This window comes from Rhinatrema bivittatum, chromosome 7 (assembly GCF_901001135.1).
Source record: "Rhinatrema bivittatum chromosome 7, aRhiBiv1.1, whole genome shotgun sequence".
Taxonomy (NCBI): domain Eukaryota; kingdom Metazoa; phylum Chordata; class Amphibia; order Gymnophiona; family Rhinatrematidae; genus Rhinatrema; species Rhinatrema bivittatum.
Window position 1 is genome coordinate 261,644,189 of NC_042621.1, and position 20,463 is coordinate 261,664,651.

Sequence of the window (20,463 nt, forward strand, 5' to 3'; positions counted from 1 at the left end):
ACCGCTGCTATTGGTCGGTCTCAGTGACATAGTGAGGGCATAGGGCCGTCGGCGCCATTTTGTTTACTGGCAGCCGACGGCCCTATGCCCTCACTATGTCACTGAGACCGATCGCTGCTATTGGTCGGTCTCAGTGACATAGTGAGGGCATAGGGCCGTCGGCTGCCAGTAAACAAAATGGCGCCGACGGCCCTATGCCCTCACTATGTCACTGAGACCGACCAATAGCAGCGGTCGGTCTCAGTGACATAGTGAGGGCATAGGGCCGTCGGCGCCATTTTGTTTACTGGCAGCCGACGGCTCACGCCCAGGAGATCGTTCCCGGACCGCTCCTGGACCCCCGCTGGACCACCAGGGACGTTTGGCAGGTCTTGGGGGGGTCAGGAGGGTGGGGGGTTGCAGGAAATTAATTCGGCAGGTCTTGGGGGAGTCGGGGGGGGGGTGTTTGTTAGATTTTTGTTTGGTTTTTTTTTTATATTCGCTCCATAAGACGCACATACATTTTCCCCCCACCTTTGGGGGAAAAAAAGTGCGTCTTATGGAGCGAAAAATACGGTACTTCTGGGTGAACATTACACTTATTCAAGTTGACTGGTTGGAAATGTTCATATCATAAAAGATAAATAAATAAATAAAACAAAGGGTGCATTTTTAGAGAGCAGAATGATAAAAATACTCATTTTGTATTGCGTGCCACTGTTGAGATCCTCTGGGACATCCCTCTAGCCTTAGGGTCCTTTCGGAAGCTGAGCTCTCCTTGGGTTCCTTGTACTTTTAAGGTGAAGTCAGCTGTATAAAACTGGCTAATTTTAGGAAAGCCCTACCAGCTAACTCCAGTGCTCCCCAGAATGCCTCCTGCTCACCCCCATCTTACCTGGCTAGAATTTAGCTGGGTAAACCATTTAGACATAACTATTAAGTTATCCATCTAAATGGCTTTTGAATATGGACCTCACAGTTTTATTCATTTTTCACCCTACTTTTGATATGCTCAACATGCAGAATTCATGACTGGCCCAGCCTCAGTACCACACTGTCCACTCCAACAGTACAATTCCGGGTCTTAGTTTCCTGCTCCTTCCACCTGCATAGCAGGAGAGGCCTAGCAGTGCTTCACGTTTCTGTCTACCAAATTGAACCCTGCCATTTATTTACCCAGAACAGAGTCATTTTTTAAACTGATTTTCTCCCATGTTTGTTGTTGTAACAAAGACTGAAAGTCCCAGCTTAAATAAAGACAAAAAAAGGGAGAGCCTTGACCTTGGGGGGAGGGTGTACTCCTGTTTGCTTTCTTTGTACTCTAATACTGCTTGTTCTACAGTTCATTCTATTATGCTTACTCTTGCACTAATTTCCCATCCCACCATGTTGTCACACTTACTCCAAAGCACTTTTGCTTGCATATCCTACCATGTTGTGCGCTCATATGCCAAACAGCATTACAGATGCAGACGATTAAGGGCAAGATTCATTCTTGTCATGGTATGTTTAAACCAAACTCATTTGGAGGCGTTAAACTCCAGAGGACACTTCCAGAGAAATACAGCTACATCATGAACAGTTCCATTCCAGGTTACACGCATATACTGGATTTAAACCAGCCCTTTTTTCTCCCCCTACAGGAAGTTTGCACCTACATCTCTCAGATGCTGAGGAGCTTGCAGTGGCTTCCTGAGCACCTGCCATTGGGAAATCCATATATATGAAGAGAAAAGAAATTGACATTTAAGAAAACCACCTTTACTAGTTTATCTTGGTTTAGAATTGTTGATAGCCTGGTGCTTCATTTCTCTCTTTTGTGTAAAAGGTATACTGCTAAATATACTTCACCCCTCCCCACGACTACAAGCCCAGTACCAAGTTCTCTCCCTTTTAGGAGACATCAAATACAACTCTATGGACTAAAGCACCCAGATTAAGAATCTATAGAGTAAGGCTCACAATAATGTTTTGGCAGAAACAACCTAACTGGCAGATTACCTACATGCATTTTTGCTTCTAAAATGGCTTTAGAATTAGATAGTACATGAAGTCTTTCTTTTGCAGATATCCCTTGCAGAAATGGCCTGGGACACTTCTGGTATGTAAAGGAAAAGGCATAGGGGCATCCATTCACCTGTTCACACAACTATAGTTTAATAGCTACAGAGGAAAATTTAAGACCACTCTCCTGTTGTCTTGGAGGCTGCTACACTTTAACAACACTGGCATTCTGTCATCCTGCATTTTTTCCTATCACTTTTTAAAGAAAAAGCAGGAAATGCAAAGATGTGGACTATTTAGGTGAATGCATTTTAAATGTTCATTACAAGGGCAACACATTTCACACCATAGCCAATTTATTTATTTAAAGTTTTTTTAGACCGACATTCGTTGGGAACATCACATCGGTTTACATAGAACGGAAATGCAGCGTATATGCTTTACAAAGAACTGTTAATATCAATACATAAAATAGGGCAGGTTGTTTAACTACTGGGAGTTGAACTATGTAGATAATGTATGTAAAATAAGTATAAGGTAACAAAATAAAGATATAAATATAAATTGATAATCAAATAATTACATGGAGGTCAGAAGAGCTACACAAATGGAAGATAGCAGAGCAGTTTATAATAGATTATGCATTATGAAGAGGGAGTGGAAAGACTAGTGGCAGGTAGAACCTGGCAACTAGATAAGAAGGAGTGGCAAGATAAAAGGGAAGTGAAGCTATTACGGGGAGGGCATGTGAGTGAGAGAAGATCAAGTGAAAGCTCTGTTTTCATGCTGCAGCTAGTATGATCTACACTTCCACATGCACACAACAGACCATGTAACAGGCCTTCGGGTATAAACTCAGGCTGACTGCCACATATAGAAACATTACTCAACCTACCTTACAATGGTGTAAACGCATACCAAAAAAGTTTTAAAAGTTATAAAAAGCTATTTCTGCCCCTATTCAGTATGAATGTTTATTTATCTGCAAAACAAGTCTTGTCAATTTATGTTCTTACCTATGACTAAGACTTACTATGTAGCCACAGTAACACTAAATCTCATACACACAAATCCACCGAGCCATTCATCTCTGCGGTATTGTTCACCAACTCCAGGTACTGAGGGCGCCAATCGAAAAACAAGTATTTTTTCTTGATATGAGAGTTGAATATAACTCATCTGCATATCAGGTATATAAGATCTAGCTTCATTTATCTCCTGCTCACGAGTGGTTAAACAAGTAGTTATTTCGAAATTTCCACTCCTAAACCCAGATCTAGCTGCTCTCCAGAAGTAAAAAAATAAAAATAAGCAACTTCCCGCTATGCAGTACTGCCAAATAGCTACTGTGCGAGCGCAAGAGGGGGAAGCGAAAGGAAAGCCCTCAACTCTGCAGGCGACCCCTTGACATCAACGGGCAAGTTTGATCTCGCACCGCCCGCCTGTCAGGAAATCTGTGATCCGATAAACACACAAAAAAAGGGGGGGGGGAGGAGGGGGCCGAGATCCCTCCTCAGGCAGAGCCCCCCGAGCACCTGCCTTCAAAGCGCGCTGCGCAGGGGGAAGTCCCGAGCCGCTCCTTCCCGGACAGAACTGGGCTGGATTACCTGCTCTCTTGCGGGAGTGGCCGGCAGCCCCGCTCCGGGAGCGCCGGCTGTTTCCACGCGGTCTGCCCACGCAGCCCCCCATGGCGGAATAGGGCTCAGCACAACGCCATGCACCGAAGCCGCTCAGCCCGTCCTTCGCCCTCAGGCTCGCGCGGTCCTTCCGGGGAGCCTCGGCATCTGGGACGGGCAGAAGCTCCCCACGTACACAACTTCCAGAGCCGCGAGCAGGAGCGCGCTGAACTGCAAAGCCTTCGTCTCCGCTTGAAGGCGGCCGAGATTTTGTTCAGGAGCAAAACTTCAAGTTTGTTTTTGTTTTGAATGAGTTCTGTCCAGTAAGTTATCCAGATATTACACTCCTCTTTCGTTCCAGGCTTCGCTACGAACGAGATAAGTTCTCCTCTTCCCAAACAGCAAAAAAAAAAAAAATAATAATAATAATACTAGAAGTGGATGGGTCCGAGCGCCGGTAGTGAGCCCGGCCGGCCTCCCGTGTCAGCGGCACCTCCGAGCCCTGGCCCGGGCCTTTGACGCTCGCGCTTCCACATCACCAGCGTTGCAGGAGAGTTTGGAAAGAAGCGAATTCCCCTTCCCCAAGAACAGCGCAGCTGGCTCCACCCCCCCTGCCAGCTGCAGGTGAGCACGTGACCCGCGCCCAGGGAGAGGCGGGATCAGCCGCAGCAACCTCTTCCTTTTCACTGCTGCCAGGAGACGCTTGTTCAGACACAGAGGCAACGTTTTCTTATCTCTCAGCTCAGACTGGAGGGAAGATGGGGATCATCCTGCTAGCGTTACTTCTATTAATTTGGAAAAACAAAGCGTCTCTTCTGATTCCACCAAATTCATGCCGCTGTTTTTTGTTTGGAGTGGGGGGAGATAAGATCTATCACTCTCTGTACGCAAGCAGCAGCCGCCTCTTACTTTCTTGCAGCTTTCACCTTTTCCTGGCTGCTTTGTTTTCAGCACATAACTAACTTCGTCCCAGCCACCGTCAAGTTTCTGACATCACTGTGTGACCGGCTTCCTCTTAGCTGAACACGTGTCTAAGTTGCTGGATGCCTTTACAGCCCCCCAACCCAGAATATGGGCATTGCCTCGACTGACGGCTTTATCTTCTCCCGTTCTTACCGTCGAAAGCTCTTAAATAGTTTACTAGTCCTCCAACCAGTTCCTAACAAACTTCCTTCGCATAAACGACACAAACTCTAGCTCAGCTGGACACCCCGCCCCACTCTACTTCCACGCGATCATTCCCATTCGCTCCTCTGTCCTACCTCACTTCCACTTAGCTCCTCCCCTATCTCCACCGGCTGTCTTGGGGACCTGACCCACACTTACCATCCGACCAATCGCGACGCGTGGTTTTGCGCACGCGCATGGAACGAACAGCCCAGGGAGCCGCGCGCGAGGGACAGAGCGGCTGATCAGTCACGTGACAAGGGAGGAACGCGCTTCACGCTGTGCGTGATGGGATTTGTGGCTTGCAGTGCGCTTGCGTGGTGCTTTCCGGTATGTCTCCGCCTTCTCTTCATTCGCTTCCTCGCCCTTCCCTGTCATGGCTGCAGAAGAGAATGGACTGTGGGGCTTGGTAGAGGAGTTTGTGGTCGGGCAGCAGGACAGCAAAGCTGCCGAGGTAGCAACAGGTACATGTGCACATGGCAATTTTTTAAGCTCTCTTTCCACATCTGAAAGTCTAGAAGTTAATGTTGGTCTGCTAGTCAGGATTTATTTTATTTAGCTGTGTGGTTTCGGATTCACGTGGTGGCTGCATCCTGGAAAGATCGGCAGGGTAGTGTAAGGCATGTCAAGCGTAAAGATAGACGCCGGGGGTGCGCTATCCTTGAAGTTTGTTCGCAGGAGGCTGAGAATAAATGTTTAAGGGGAGACTGTGGTAGCATTATGTCTGTTTTGCAGTGCTAATGACTAGCTTTTGTTAGACTTCGCCTATTTTCATTCATACTAGTAATTATGTTGGTTGGATTTATAAGAGAACACTTTGAGAAGTTGAGATATTTTAAGATCGTTACTGAGTGTAATTCTAGTGGCCCTATTGCTCCTGGATAAAACTTGCCTTAGGTTATGATATATTTTAAAGAATCAACAGAAACAATGTTCTGTAGCATATAGCTTTTAAGACCACACAGTTTTTCTTTCTTGATAATATTGCAGTCAGAAGACAATATATAATAGACTAGGGGGCACTCCATGAAGTTAGCATGTGGCACATTTAAAACTAATCGGAGAAAATTCTTTTTCACTCAGTGCACAATTAAACTCTGGAATTTGTTGCCAGAGGATGTGGTTAGTGCAGTTAGTGTAGCTGTGTTTAAAAAAGGCTTGGAAAAGTTCTTGGAAGAGAAGTCCATTACCTCCTATTAATTAAGTTGCCTAAGAAAATAGCCATTCTATTAGCAACAGTAACATGGAATAGACAGTTTTGGGGTACTTGCTAGATTCTTATGGCCTGGATTGGCCACTGTTGGAAACAGGATGCTGGGCTTCATGGACCCTTAGTCTGACCCAGTATGGCATGTTCTTAAGACGGTCACTGGTAGATAAGTTTGCATAGTATTTCAAAAGCTGCACTTTGGGGCCTATGTACTGTATATGTTAGTGCTTCCTAACCTAGTCCTCTGGACACAGCCAATCAGGATTACAGGAAATCTGCAATGAATATGGATAAGGTAGGTTTGCATACAGTGGAAGCAGTGCATTGTAGAGCTGAGTATTGTTGTGAATGGTGGACTAGATAGATTATATGGTCTTTTTCTATGAAGGGCTCAGCTCTTTGCCACTGAGCTACCTAACAGGCTGATTTTATAAAAGGTGTGGGAGAGCTGGCGCTCCGAGTTGAGTGCCCGCTCTCCCTACGAGCGCCCAGGCACCTTTCCTGGGTGTGCAATTCTGTATTTAAATTAGGCCAGGCGCTGATAAGGAGGCGTCAGGGACAAAAGCGCACCCTAGTGCCTCCTTATTAGTGGAAGAGTTGGCTGTCAGCGGGTCCGACAACTGACACTTAATTTTACCAGCATTGGTATAGCATCGGTTTTTGAACCCGCTGACAACCATGGGTTCAGAAAACGGACACCAGCAAAATTGTGTCCATTTTTGAAAATTATTCTTTTGTAAATTTTTTTTTTTTTAAATTATTGGTGCCTCCCACAATATTTCTATGATATGAAGTAGGGTGTACAGAAAAGCATTTTTTTTCTAATAGGCTCATCAACATGCATCTGTATGTGATGAGCGCTATGTAGTTTTGGGGGAGTTGGCCGTGTGTTTTCCACGCACTGTTACCCCTTATAAGGGGTAATAGGAGCGTGTCGAAAACGCGCATTCAAACTGGTGTTAAACAGTGCGCTCAGCTGAGCGCACGATATTGTATCGGCCGGTATGTTAGGCTTACTTTAATAACGTTTTAAAGCAAGGAAGTGGAGCCATGGGGGAAAACGAGAAGCATGCATGCTTTGTTTAATAATGCACACATGCATGCTGTTTAGCAATCTAGAAGACAAAGTGCTAAGATACTGTATTTTTGAGTTAATATGGACATTATGCTGCGTAGACATTGTGGAGTTAAATGCTAAAATGTAATGCATAGTTAGTAAAAATTTAACACGCATGCTAAAACTTTCAGTGTAAGATTTAGTGCATAGGCTTCAGTGCATCAGCTTTATATTTTTTACTGTTCTACCATGGCTTTTGAAAATGTTTAATTTACTCCACAATTGAGCACTGGTTGGATGCCAGAAATATTTTTAACCCTTTGACTTTATTAAGAAGTTTTCTGCTGGTTTTAGTTTGTTGGACATTAGGAAACTTGAGTTGTAGCAATTACTCAAGATTGCAGGCACCTCATAAGGCTTGGCATACTGGGTCAGATCTAGAGTCCATCAAGCCCAGTATCCTGTTTACAAAAGTGGCAAAGCTAAGTCACAAATACCTGGCAGGTTCCCAAGGGGAAGATAGATTCTAAGCTGCTTATTCCAAGAATAAGCAGTAGGTTTCTGCAACTCTCCCTTAATTGTTAATGGACTTTTCCTCCAGGAACCTGTCCAAACCTAATTTAAACACAGCTATCCTAATAGCTTTCACCACATCCTCTTGCAAAGAATTCCAGAGCTTAATTTTGCATTGAGTAAAAAAAATATTTTCTTATTAATTTAAACATAGAAATGGTGGCAGAAAAGGACCAAATGATTCACCCAGTCTGCCCAGCAAGCTTATGCCAGTATCTGCTGCACTATGCAGGTTACCCTCCTGCTTATCAGTTTCCCAAAACGTAAAAGTCAGGGCCCTAGGATGCTGTTTGAATCTAATTTCCCTTAACCCTTGCTGTGGAAGCAGAGAGCAATGTTGGAGTTGCATCAAAAGTATCAGGCTTAGTGTTTAAGGGTAATAAAAGCTGTGTCAGCAAATTATCCCATGTTTATTTGTTCCCCAAACCATAAAAGTCAGGGCCCTCGTTTGCTGCCTGAATCCAATTCCCCTTTTCCCACTGCCTTTGAAGGAGAGAGCAGTGATGGAGTTGTATTAACAGTATCAAGGCTTATTTGTTAAGGGTAGCAACTGCCACACCAGCAAATTACCTCATTGCACCCTTTTCTTTATTTCCCTCCTCTAGCCTTTAGGGATCCACGGTGTTTATCTCATGCCGCTTTGAATTCCTTCACTGTTTTCATCTTCACCACCCCTTCCGGAAGGGCATTCCAGGCATTCATCACCCTCTCCATGAATAAATATTTCCTAACATTGATTCTGAGTCGTCCTCCCTGGAGTTTGATTTCATGATCTCTGGTTCTATTGATTTCTGCCCAACAGAAAAGGTTTGATGATTGTGCATCATTAAAACCTTTCAGGTATTTGAAGGTCTGTATCATATCTCCCCTACACCTCCTCTCTTCAGGGTATTCCTTTCAGATCCTTCAGGCTTTCCTCATAAGTCTTCCAGTGCTGACCCGTCACCATTTTGTTCACTCTTCTTGGGACCGCCTCTATCCTGTCTTTATCTTTCTTGAGATACAGGCATCAGTACTGAACACAGAACTCTAGGTGAGACCTCACCAAGGACCTATAAAGGGCATTCCCTCTACGTACCCGGATCAGTCCAGACTGTGGGTTGAGCCTCCTTTCCAGCAGGTGGAGACAGACTAAAACTGAAAGGATATCCTATATGAGGACAGAGCCTATCCTGTAACCCAGTAGTCCCCAACCCTGTCCTGGGGGCCCACCAGCCAGTCAGGTTTTCAAGATATGCAAATTTTCTCTCATGCATATTCATTGTGGATATTCTGAAAACCCGACTGGCTGGTGGGCCCCCAGGGCAGGGTTGGGGACCACTGCTGTAACACTTCAGTCTCCAGCAGGTGCATCAGCTCACCCTTCGGTCTCCTGATTTAGGCTAGTCAGCCTTCTCTTCTTCCTTTCTGCAGATCAAGCAAGTACTATTTTGTTAGGATGTTGATTAGCTTCTCTCGGTAAACAAAAAAATGTAGAAGTTAGTTTTCCTCTATACAGGAGACGGCCCCGTCTCCTGGCTCTTGCCGGACTCAGGGGGGCTTCGCCCCTTATGTGGAACATAGCCTGAGTCTGTAAGTGATTCCCAGTGTGGGGACCAACGCTGGTGGTCCAGTGCTAGTCTCTCTCTCTCTCTCCCCCCCCCCCCCCCCCCATTCTCACGGCTGTGGGGACCGAGGCTGGTGGTCCAGTGTTCTTCTCCCCCCCCCCCCCCCCCCCCCCCCTTTCTCCTCTGGCTGCCCAGACCTTGCTGTGCTCAATCTGTGTTCAAAATAAATAAACAATAATAAAGCAGCGATTTAATATAAAAAAAAAAATAATTATTATTATTATATTAAAGTAGCTTCATTCCTGCCGGCAGGCTGCCAATTAAATCTATTTTTAAACTTTTTTTTCTTGAAGAGCGGCTCTCATGCCGCAGCTGGCAGTCTGCCTCCCGTGAGCAGCCCTTGTCACGTTCTTCACACGAGGGGCGCTGCTCAACCTGCCTGCTAGGTGGGGAAGGCCCCTCCTCGGCAGGACAGGCAAATTTAGTTCGGGGATTGCTTCCCCTCAGCATGGCCAGGCCGTTCCCCGGTCGGCAAAGCCCGGGAACGGCAGCCATCTTGAATTTTTCGGCGGCTCTGATTTCGGGGCTGGGTGGGCCATATTTTTGAGGCCCCCCCTCCGATTTTAGCCCCGCGGCCCCCCAGGATGGGATTCCTGGCCCCCTTTCTCTCCCCACCCCTGGGAATTTCAGGGCCCGTCTTTTTTTCTGCAGTTTCCCCCTCCTCCTGCACAAATCTTTTTTTTTTTTTTTTTTTTTTTTTTAACTAGCCTGCAGGAGGAGGAAGAGGGTCCCGCCTTGCTCCCCCGAGGGGAGAAAAAAAAAAGTGTCCATGCCACGCGTCGTTCACTAATCGCCCGGCCGCAAAGCCCCCGGGGTCGCTTTGCTGGGTGGGGGTGGTTCCGGGGGTGGCCCCCCCCTCCCCCGGCGGCCTCAGTTCTTCAGGATACTGATCCCACGTCTTTCTGTGAGCACCCTCCCGTCCCTGGAAGGGGACGCTCCCAGGGTACTCCGCATGTTTTTCACAGGGGGAATTGGGGCTGGAGGGGTCCTCTGCGGATACTATTATGGCCTCCTTGTGTAAAAAAAAAAAAAAAAGAGAGAGAAAAATTATGATAAATATATGGACCCGGTTCTGGCGGGCCTCAGGGCTCCGGCAAGTGTTTTCCACCCCCTCCCCCACGCAAGCTCCTGCTCTGGCGGGCATGGAAGGCTCCCGTAGTGGGACTCTGGGTGGGGCGTGCTCCACACCCTCCCGGGGGTATGATCTAGATATGTTGAAACTTCCCGCTGGGCGTTTCTCGGTCTCTGTGCGGACTAGATACTTCTCGGTCTCTGCGCGGACAGGACCATAAGCTTGAGGCATATATACCACGTGTTTTTGAAATCCTAGTTCTGGGGGTCCATGCGGCTGTCTGCAACAGTCTCATGCAGCGGGCAGGTCTCAGGTGGGTTCAACAATTACTCGGCACCCAGGACCTCCCGTCTGCAGAGGCTGAGCAGGCTGAACGTCTGGAAGCCATCACCGCCTATGGGGCTGCTACGCTTTGCAACCTCCTCCGCGTCCCGGCGGAGGCGATGGCCTCGGTGGTGTCCGCCACACGACTCCTCTGGTGGCCAAATTGGTCGGCCGACCCATCCTTCAAGGCGCGGCTCGGCGCTTTATCCACCAAAGGTGAGTTGCTCTTTGGAGAGGACCTTGGGAAGCTTATTGGTTCCTTAGGGGAAGACAAGGTCCATACGCTTCCGGAGGACCATCCGAAACTTTCACGCTCCTTCACACCTCACGCCCACCTTTCAAGATGGTTTACGCCCCGCGGACGAGGTAACTCCTCCGGGAGTTATCCTTCTTGCTCTCAGTCCTGCTCGCAGCTTCTTAGTGGGCGTCGCTCCCTTCACGAGGGCTGTCCTCGCGCTCCGCCTCGGAGCCTGACCCACAAGTGAGTTCAGCGGACATGTCCCTCGGTCTCTTGTTGGGGCGATTACCTCCCCCATTTTTGTTCAAGGAATGGCTTTAGATCACGGCGGTCCGGTGGGTCTCCAACATTGTCCGAACCCTCGCCACACCACGGGGTCCGGACGCAGTGGTCTTTGTTCCGGAAAGGGAGCACGGCACAGGCCGGTATGTTACTTCCTTAGTGGTTCCCATGAAGGACGGGGTTTTTCGGCCGATCTTAACGCTCAAGGGGACCCTCCGGGGCCTTCAGATCCCATACTTCCGCATGGACACCTTGCGAGAGGTCATCGCAGCGGTTCGCCCTGGAGAGTTCCTTGCCTTCGCTCGTTTTGACAGCGGCGTGCTCTCATATTCCAACTCTGCGATGGCCTGATGTATCTTCGCTCCTACCTCCTCATCAGGTTTTCCCAGTTTCGGGCGCTGCCTTTCGGCCTCGCGACTGAGCCGTGCACCTTCCCCGAGGTCCCGATGGTACTTGTGCGGGCCCAATCGGTGGCTCTTGCCAATCTAACGGTGGATCGGGTATTAGCTCTCCTCGCGTCTCTCGGGTGGATATTTAATTCTCCTGTGGGCAACCCTCAGCCCTCCCAGGACTTAGGGTTCCTGGGAGCCCAGTTCGACACTCGCGTGGGGCGAGGCTACCTGCCGGTCTTTGGGTCCATGATCTCCGCCATCAACCTCGTCCCCTGGGCATTTGCTCATATGCGACCGTTACAGAAAGTTTTTGCTAACCTGTTGGCAGCTGGTGTCGTAACAGTTTCACATAGTCCTCCTGTTTTTGGACTCGACCGTCGCAGACTTCCAGTGGTGGCTCTTGCTCCATCATCTTCTCCAGGGAATGCCTATCCAAGCTCCACAGTGGTCGATAGTAACCACGGACGCCAGTCTCTCGACCTGGAGGGCAGTCTGTCTATCCCAGTCCGCCCAGGGGATCTGGTCGCCAATCCACTCTCGCTGGCACATCAATTGGTTGGAGACTCGGGCGATGCGTTTGGCTCTGCAGGAGTTTCTCCCCCTGATCCGCAGTAATGGTGCTGTCCGAAGACTCCACCACTGTGGCTTACATCACTCATCAGGGAGGCACCCGCAGTCCTTTGATGGCCCGAGAAGCCAACTGTCTCTTCGCCTGGGCGGTCCGACATTGCAGGCAAGGAGCATGTTCAGGCCAATTTTCCTCAGTCGTCAATCGCTTGATCCGGGGGAGTGGGAGTTCTCGGACGCGGCCATGGATTTTGATCGTCTACAGGTGGGGTTCCCCCCGCCTGGCCCTCATGGCAACCTAGCGCAATTCCAAGGCCAATCGGTTCTTCAGCCGCTGGAGGGAGCACGGCTTGGAGGGCGTGGATGCTCTAACTCTCCCTTGGCCCTCGGACATCCTTCGGTACGTGTTTCCCCCCCCCCCCCCCCCCCCGTGGCCTCTGGTGGGAAAGTTCTCAGAAGAATAGAGCTCCACCGGGGACCCATGGTTTTCGTATCACCCGAGTGGCCACTCATGCCATGGTTCGCCGATCTCATCAATCTTCGGTTAGGTCATCTCCTTCGCCTGCTTCGGCAGTGGCCCGTATTTTTCGACCAGGCCAATCGCTTCTGTCTAGCAGCCTAGCTTTTGAACGGCGACGCCTGAAGCATCAGGGCTATAAGGAGGAGGTCATCTCCACCCTGCTGTGGGCCCGGAAACAGTCGATTTCCCTGGCCTTGGCCTTGTGCGTATCTGGAAGGGTTTTGAGTCTGTTTGTGTGGAGTCGGGCGTCTCAGCGAGCTCCGACCTGGTCTCGTTGGTACTTTCTTTTCTTCAGAAGGGTCTTCCCAAGGATTTTCCTTCAGTTCTCTGCACGTTCCAGTCTCCACTCTCGGCTCTTTCCTGGGTCAGGTAGACTATCATCCCTTAGCGGGCCACCCGGACGTGTTTCGGTTTCTGAAGGGAGTCAAACACCTACGTCTGCCTTCTCGTATCACTTGCCCGTCGTGGAGTCTTAACCTGCTCCTCTGGGTCCTCTGTGCTGCCCCGTTCGAACCTCTCTGTCAGGCTACGTTATAGGTTTTCACGCTCAAGACAGTTTTTTTTTTTTTCCTTGTCTCTATCTCCTCCGCTCGGCGGGTCTCCAAGATCCAAGCGCTGTCCTGTCGGGAACCTTTCTTGCGCTTGTCCGATTCAGGGGTTTCCTCAAGATGGTTCCTTCTTTCTTGCCTAAGGTGAGCTCTATCTTTCATGTCCACCAGTCGGTAGAGCTCGCTGCGTTCTCCTCAGAGGAGATTGCGGGTACGGCTGGGGCGATCTTCGTAAGCTGCATGTTAAATGAGTTCTACTTCAGGGTCTCCAGGTTACCAATGACTCTCTGGTCCCAGACCATCTTTTTGTTCTCTGGAGTGGTCCTCATCGGGATAAGCCGGCTTCTAAGACCACTCTTGCGCGGTGGTTGAAAGAGGCGATCTCCTCAGCCTATCTCTGCCAAGGTCGGGAGGTTCCCCAGGGTCTAAAGGCTCATTTGCTACCTTCTCAAGCTACTTCCTGGGCGGAGAGTCAATCGGTCTCTCTGCAGGGTTTTGCAGGGCCGCCACATGGACATCCTTGCATGCTTTTGCTCGACACTACCATCTGGATGTGCAAGCTCCGGTTTTTGGTTCTTTTGGGCGGCAAGTGCTTCGAGCGGGACTGTCTTGGTCCCACCCGGGATAGGGAAGCTTTGGTACATCCCACAGTCTGGACTGATCCGGGTACGTGCTGGGAAAGGAAAATTAGTTCTTACCTGTTAATTTTCGTTCCTGTAGTACCACGGATCAGTCCAGACTCCCTTCCCTGTTTGTCTTTCTTTTCTGTCCTCTCGAAGCTTATTCTTGCAGATTCGCAAATTTTGATACCTCATTCTTTACAAGTTACTGAGCAATTACACCGGAAGCCTTGGTTGTACAAGCACCAAGTATATGCAAGAGCGGTAGTCATACCATGTTTTCTTACATTTGTTTTACAGTTGCTCCATTGAGCTTTATGGTTACTTGCTTGATCCTATTCTGGTTTTGTTATTTTCTGCTTTGACAATGGTTATACTGAAGGGTTACAGGATAGGCTCTGTCCTCATATAGGATATCCTTTCAGTTTTAGTCTGTCTCCACCTGCTGGAAAGGAGGTTCAACCCACAGTCTGGACTAATCCGTGGTACTACAGGAACGAAAATTAACAGGTAAGAACTAATTTTCCTTTATCATCACTTTTTTTTTCTTACTGGTTATTCCTCTCTCTGGCTTTAGCTATGCCCTTGTCACATTGCTTTGCTGCCTTCAGATCACCAGACACTATCACACTAAGGTCCCTTTCCCAGTCCATGCGTATTAGTCTTTCACCGCCCATCACATACAGTTCTTTTGGATTGCGCACCCCAGATGCACGACTCTGCACTTCTTGCCATTGAATCCCAGCTGCCAAATCTTCGACCATTCTTCAGGCTTTCTTAAATCACATTTCATTATCTCTACTCCTTCAGGCGTGTCCATTCTGTTGCAGATCTTAGTATCATCCGCAAATAGACAAACTTTACCTTCTATCCCTTCCGCCAGGTTGCTCATAAAGATATTGAACAGAACTGGTCCCAGAACCGATCCCTGAGGCACTCCACTGAACACCTTTCTTTCTTCAGGTTAGGTTCCATTTACCATTAGACGCTGTCTCCGGTCAGTCAACCAGTTTACAATCCACGCTACTACCTTGGCACCCACTCCCAAGCTTCTCATTTTGTTTGAGTCTCCTATGTGGGACTGTATCAAAATCTTTACTAAAATCCAAGTAAATCACGTCCAGTGTCCTTCCCTGATCCAGTTCTCTAGTCGCCCAATCAAAAAAAATCAATCAAATTGTCTGATAGGACCTTCCCCTGGTGAATCCATTCTGCCTTGGGTCGAGCAACCCACTGGATTGTAGATAGTTCACTATCCTTTCCTTCAGCAGAATCTCCATTAATTTTCCCACCAGTTTTAAATGTATTACCCAGTAACTGAATCGTGTGTCCCCTGGTCTTTGTACTTTTCGAAAGAGTAAACAACTGAATAATGTTTACTCATTCCATTCCACTCAGTATTTTATAGACCTCTATCATATCTCTCCATGGCCATCTCTTCTCCAAGCAGAAGAATCCTAACCTCTTTATCCTTTCTTCCATCCCCTTTATAACCTCAGAGAAGTTATTCACCATTTCCTTAGCATCCTGCTAGACCAGTCCTTACATATGGGATTTCCCTCCTCCAGACTGATGAAGAAAGGGGTGTGGCCTGGTCCAATACCAGTAGTCTGTCTCTGGCAACTGCAGACATGTGCAGAGGACATTAAACTCCCTGAGTCAGGGTGCAGCCCCTGGCCTGGTTGAGTCCATATTGCTCCTGGGACAATAGCTTGTAGGGGTTGATGGTCTCAGTGGGAGCATACTCCCAAGACTTGCCCTGGTCGAGCCTCTGAAAGGTTATCCCAGAAGCCTACAGAGAGTGATGGCTATCCCAGGATCCTAATTGGGGGGGGGGGGGGGGCGTGGAGCCTCTGGACAGCAGTTCTTGGGCACTTGGCAGTCCCTTGTTTAAAAAAACCAAAAAAACAAACTGTATATCTGCTCTCTCTCTGGCCCTGCTCCTCCCCTTTCCTCTGGTGAAGGAACAGCTGTGTCTGTCTATCAGCAGACAATGGCTCTTGGGAGGGGGTAAGTAGCAACTGATATCACAAAAAAGGGGATCAATAGGAAAAACTCAAAACGTTGCTCACTCATAAGCTGGCAAACTCATGAATGAATGCTTCTAAGCCATTTCTTATCTTTATGAAAATAAAAAATGTTATGTATAAATCATGTGAGTAATGTATGATTCTTTAGACCGCATCAGCAAGCCAGACAACGTATCTCCTACAATAAGTGAGATCGCTCAGTCTTCTCAATCATTTGCGGTGCTTTGCTGGGAAGAGATTTCTCAAAAACAGAAAACAATATTATCAAACCAAATTGTCCATTAACTCACAATTATTTGCGGTGCTTTGCTGTGAAAAAAATTAGCAACTGAGCCATTTTATTTCTGTGGGTAGGAAGGAGTTCAAAGTGGGCCTGTCTGATTTTGTTTGATGTCTGCTGCTTGGTTGTGCCTACAGCTGAGAGAGCAACAGGCCAGCGGCAGCCAAAGAAGAAAATGAGAAGCTTGCGATTGTATGTAAAGAGTGAGAAGGATCAGTATATGGTGATGACATAAGAACATAAGAAAATGCCATACTGGGTCAGACCAAGGGTCCATCAAGCCCAGCATCCTGTTTCCAACAGTGGCCAATCCAGGCCACAAGAACCTGGCAAGTACCCAAAAACTAAGTCTATTCCATGTAACCATTGCTAATGGCAGTGGCTATTCTCTAAGTGAACTTAATAGCAGGTAATGGACTTCTCCTCCAAGAACTTATCCAATCCTTTTTTAAACACAGCTATACTAACTGCACGAACCACATTCTCTGGCAACAAATTCCAGAGTTTAATTGTGCGTTGAGTAAAAAAGAACTTTCTCCGATTAGTTTTAAATGTGCCCCATGCTAACTTCATGGAGTGCCCCCTAGTCTTTCTACTATCCGAAAGAGTAAATAACCGATTCACATCTACCCGTTCTAGACCTCTCATGATTTTAAACACCTCTATCATATCCCCCCTCAGTCGTCTCTTCTCCAAGCTGAAAAGTCCTAACCTCTTTAGTCTTTCCTCATAGGGGAGTTGTTCCATTCCCTTTATCATTTTGGTAGCCCTTCTCTGTACCTTCTCCATCGCAATTATATCTTTTTTGAGATGCGGCGACCAGAATTGTTCACAGTATTCAAGGTGCGGTCTCACCATGGAGCGATACAGAGGCATTATGACATTTTCCATTTTATTCATCATTCCTTTTCTAATTCCCAACATTCTGTTTGCTTTTTTGACTGCCGCAGCACACTGCACCGACGATTTCAATGTGTTATCCACTATGACACCTAGATCTCTTTCTTGGGTTGTAGCACCTAATATGGAACCCAACATTGTGTAATTATAGCATGGGTTATTTTTCCCTATATGCATCACCTTGCACTTATCCACATTAAATTTCATCTGCCATTTGGATGCCCAATTTTCCAGTCTCACAAGGTCTTCCTGCAATTTATCACAATCTGCTTGTGATTTAACTACTCTGAACAATTTTGTGTCATCTGCAAATTTGATTATCTCACTCGTCGTATTTCTTTCCAGATCATTTATAAATATATTGAACAGTAAGGGTCCCAATACAGATCCCTGAGGCACTCCACTGTCCACTCCCTTCCACTGAGAAAATTGCCCATTTAATCTTACTCTCTGTTTCCTGTCTTTTAGCCAGTTTGCAATCCACGAAAGGACATCGCCACCTATCCCAAGACTTTTTACTTTTCCTAGAAGCCTCTCATGAGGAACTTTGTCAAACGCCTTCTGAAAATCCAAGTATACTATATCTACCGGTTCACCTTTATCCACATGTTTATTAACGCCTTCAAAAAAGTGAAGCAGATTTGTGAGGCAAGACTTGCCCTGGGTAAAGCCATGCTGACTTTGTTCCATTAAACCATGTCTTTCTATATGTTCTGTGATTTTGATGTTTAGAACACTTTCCATGACGTCGCCATGAGAAGTTGCTCTTCTGTCCGGCTCCCTTGAAGCCAATGGTGTTTTTACAGTTCATTACTTTTATGTCTGCGCTGTGGTTTTTTTTTTATTTTTTTTTTATTTAAGGTGGCTTGTGTGAATGATCGTGTGGACACTCTGGTGGCAGTTTTTGCGGCTCAGATGACTGGCCCTACACAAAGTCGGCGCCGAGAAAAGTTGTAGCAGCGATGACAAGATGACGCAGGAGGCTGTGAGCTGTCTGATGCTGCGCTACGGGATCTCATTCGTGCTTGTCTGCTGCATTAACTGACCAGCTGCAAAGAAAATACAGGTCTTGGTTGACGAGCTGCTGTATAAAGTCGACGCTCTTAACACCACCTCCAGCGGTACGCAAAATTAAATGGTCAGATCATGACGACCGCGTGCCTTCACTGGAGGCCATGGCTGGGGAACTGCGGGAGAAAAATAAAGCTTTGGAGATTAAGCTGGAGAATCGTAGGCGCAATAATCTGAGGATCCTGGGGGTTCTGGAGTGCATTCTGGGGGAAACCTTACTTCAGTTTTGCGAAAAATGGCTTCCAGAGGCGCTTCAGGTAAATACGGAGGCGTGTGGCCTAGGCAGGTGATTTGCTAAATACCTTACGGAAAAAATTGTCTGCTTACCGTAAGTCCAAGGAGCTTTCTTATGAGAATGGCAAGTTGCTGCTTTTCCCGGACTTTTCTGCTAGGATCCTGACCGCCCGCAAAGAATTTACTCCGTATTGCACTCACCTATTTCACAAGGGAGTGTGCTTCTCCCTGCAGTTTCCCGCCCGACTTAAAGTATTTCACAATGGTGAGACACGGCCTCTGGTTGTGAGCGCTGAGGCCAAGGAGTTTGTTGCCTAGCTCGGATGAGCCGACGTTAATAAGAATAAGCATGCCCTCTGTTTGGTCTGGTCTGTTTTATTCTAAATATGTTGGATAAGCTTGGTGTATTTGCTAAGGATTTTTTTCCCCCCCAAGCTCTGTCTGCTGTATCTACTTACTTGGCCGTGTTTAAGGAAAGACTCCCAGACTTTTTCCATCAGTCCGGCCCTGGCTCTCTCTCCTTGTTTCTTGTTACAGAAAGGCTAGACTTTGTTCACTACTTATTATTTTTATTGCCCCATGGGAGGATACCTGTAGGGGAGAGAGGTGCTGCTGGGACTAGCTAGTGTCGTGATATGACTGCTGTGATTGTGGGCAAGGTTTGGAGGGTGCAAGTTGCAGTACTGGGCTGCTAGGCTATATCTATGGACCACAACTGCACAAGCGAGGCTGATGAGCGGTTTTCATGGTGCCTGTGTCAGTCTTTACTCAGCCTCGGTTTACATTCCTGTTGGCTCTCCACCTCATTTCTATGAGCTGTTGACCTTAAGTATCTGGACATTTGTCTTTTTCATTTTTTTTAGGAAGTTTTGAGTTCCTGGACTTTGGTTACCCTTCTGTGTTTTTGTGCACCGCTGACTTTGGGAGGTCCCTACTTCGAGAGATCGTCTGCTTGTTGGCGAGGATTGCAGAACCACAACTGTTCACCAGAGATACAGGGGGTGGTTTTTCTTGGGAGGGGTTGTGGAATGTTAATGGCAGGGTGGGGGGTTTGGGGTATGGATAAGTTTGGGTGTTGTGTCCGTTGGTCGCAGACAGCTGCAATCGCTCTGCCTTACCTCTTTTCTTCCCTTTCTCTCTCTTTGGGCAAGATGACTGTCTCCGGTGCCGTGGGCCTCGGCGTTCTCAGACCAGCATGGGCGTCCCCATCTGCCATGCTCACTCCCGTGGCCGCCTAGGGCGCGAGCGCATACATCTCTGATGCTGAAATACACGTCATGGCGGGAACCTCGGGGGCGGTCCCACCGCATGACTTCAGTACTTCCGGGTATAACTAGCCTCAGCTTCCGCTACCAAATCGAGTTAGCAAAGACTTCACTTCGCTACTCTATCTGCTCTAAGCTGCCAGCTTAGACGTTTCCTTCGTTAGAGCCTCGCTCCAGCAGAAGCTCTAGACACCTGCTCCTCGGGGTCTCTCACTTCCAACTTCCCTTCTGGGTCCTCACCGCTCCTCAGCGTCTTCTCTCTTATTCTTTCCAGGATATTGGACCATTGGGTACTCGTTCCTCGAGGGCCTGTCTACTTCATAGACCATGGACCTTCGGTCCCACCATTCTACCACCAGGAAGACGCCTTTACTCTGTGAGTACCTCTATGATCCGGCGCTCCAACTCCACCCACCAGCTGTGGCGTTACCCGCACTGCGGGCTCCTGCCTATCGTGAACATCTGGGTGAGACTACTTCTGAGCGTATTGGCACCTCATGGATCAGTGCCTTACATTCCTGCATTACCATCTGTTACTGCGGTACAATAAAGCCTCCATCCATTCTGTGTCTGCTAACTGTGTCAGCCAATCTCAGTGGTTCCCCACAGGGCTCCTCCCCATGGGCGGAGTCATCTTCATTGCAACCAAGGGTCCACAATGCCTCAAACACAACAGTGTGCCTCCATCCTGGCGAGGAGCTTCTAGGTACAGGGTTGTGGCCATAGAGGAAGTGTGGGAACGGGGGGAGACCTATGCTGGGGGGGGTCATGTCCCTAAAATCTGTGACTGCAGCAGCAATAGAAAAAGTACTTGGTTATTTATGACCACTATTCATGTCTGTCCTATTAATGTAGACGGTTTGCACTCTTCTATCAAAAGGAAAAAGTTGCTTACTGACCTAAGGAG

The 20,463-nt window shown here is 47.8% G+C and overlaps 2 protein-coding genes across 3 annotated transcripts in view; one reads left to right on the forward strand and one right to left on the reverse strand.

The window, feature by feature from the left end:
• The window catches only part of UBTD1 (ubiquitin domain containing 1), an 88,862-nt gene extending 84,041 nt beyond the window's left edge, over positions 1–4,821 (reverse strand). Inside the window, exon 1 of the mRNA XM_029610158.1 lies at positions 3,591–4,821. Within this exon, the coding sequence (XP_029466018.1) occupies positions 3,591–3,672 (82 nt within the window). The 5' untranslated portion in view covers positions 3,673–4,821. The remainder of the gene's footprint in view (positions 1–3,590) is intronic.
• Positions 4,822–5,072: 251 nt separating this feature from the next.
• The window catches only part of MMS19 (MMS19 homolog, cytosolic iron-sulfur assembly component), a 171,968-nt gene continuing 156,577 nt past the window's right edge, over positions 5,073–20,463 (forward strand). Inside the window, exon 1 of one of the 2 annotated variants that reach the window (XM_029610161.1) lies at positions 5,073–5,230. In XM_029610161.1, the coding sequence (XP_029466021.1) occupies positions 5,143–5,230 (88 nt within the window). In that variant the 5' untranslated portion in view covers positions 5,073–5,142. The remainder of the gene's footprint in view (positions 5,231–20,463) is intronic. The other variant, XM_029610159.1, reaches the window with a different exon arrangement.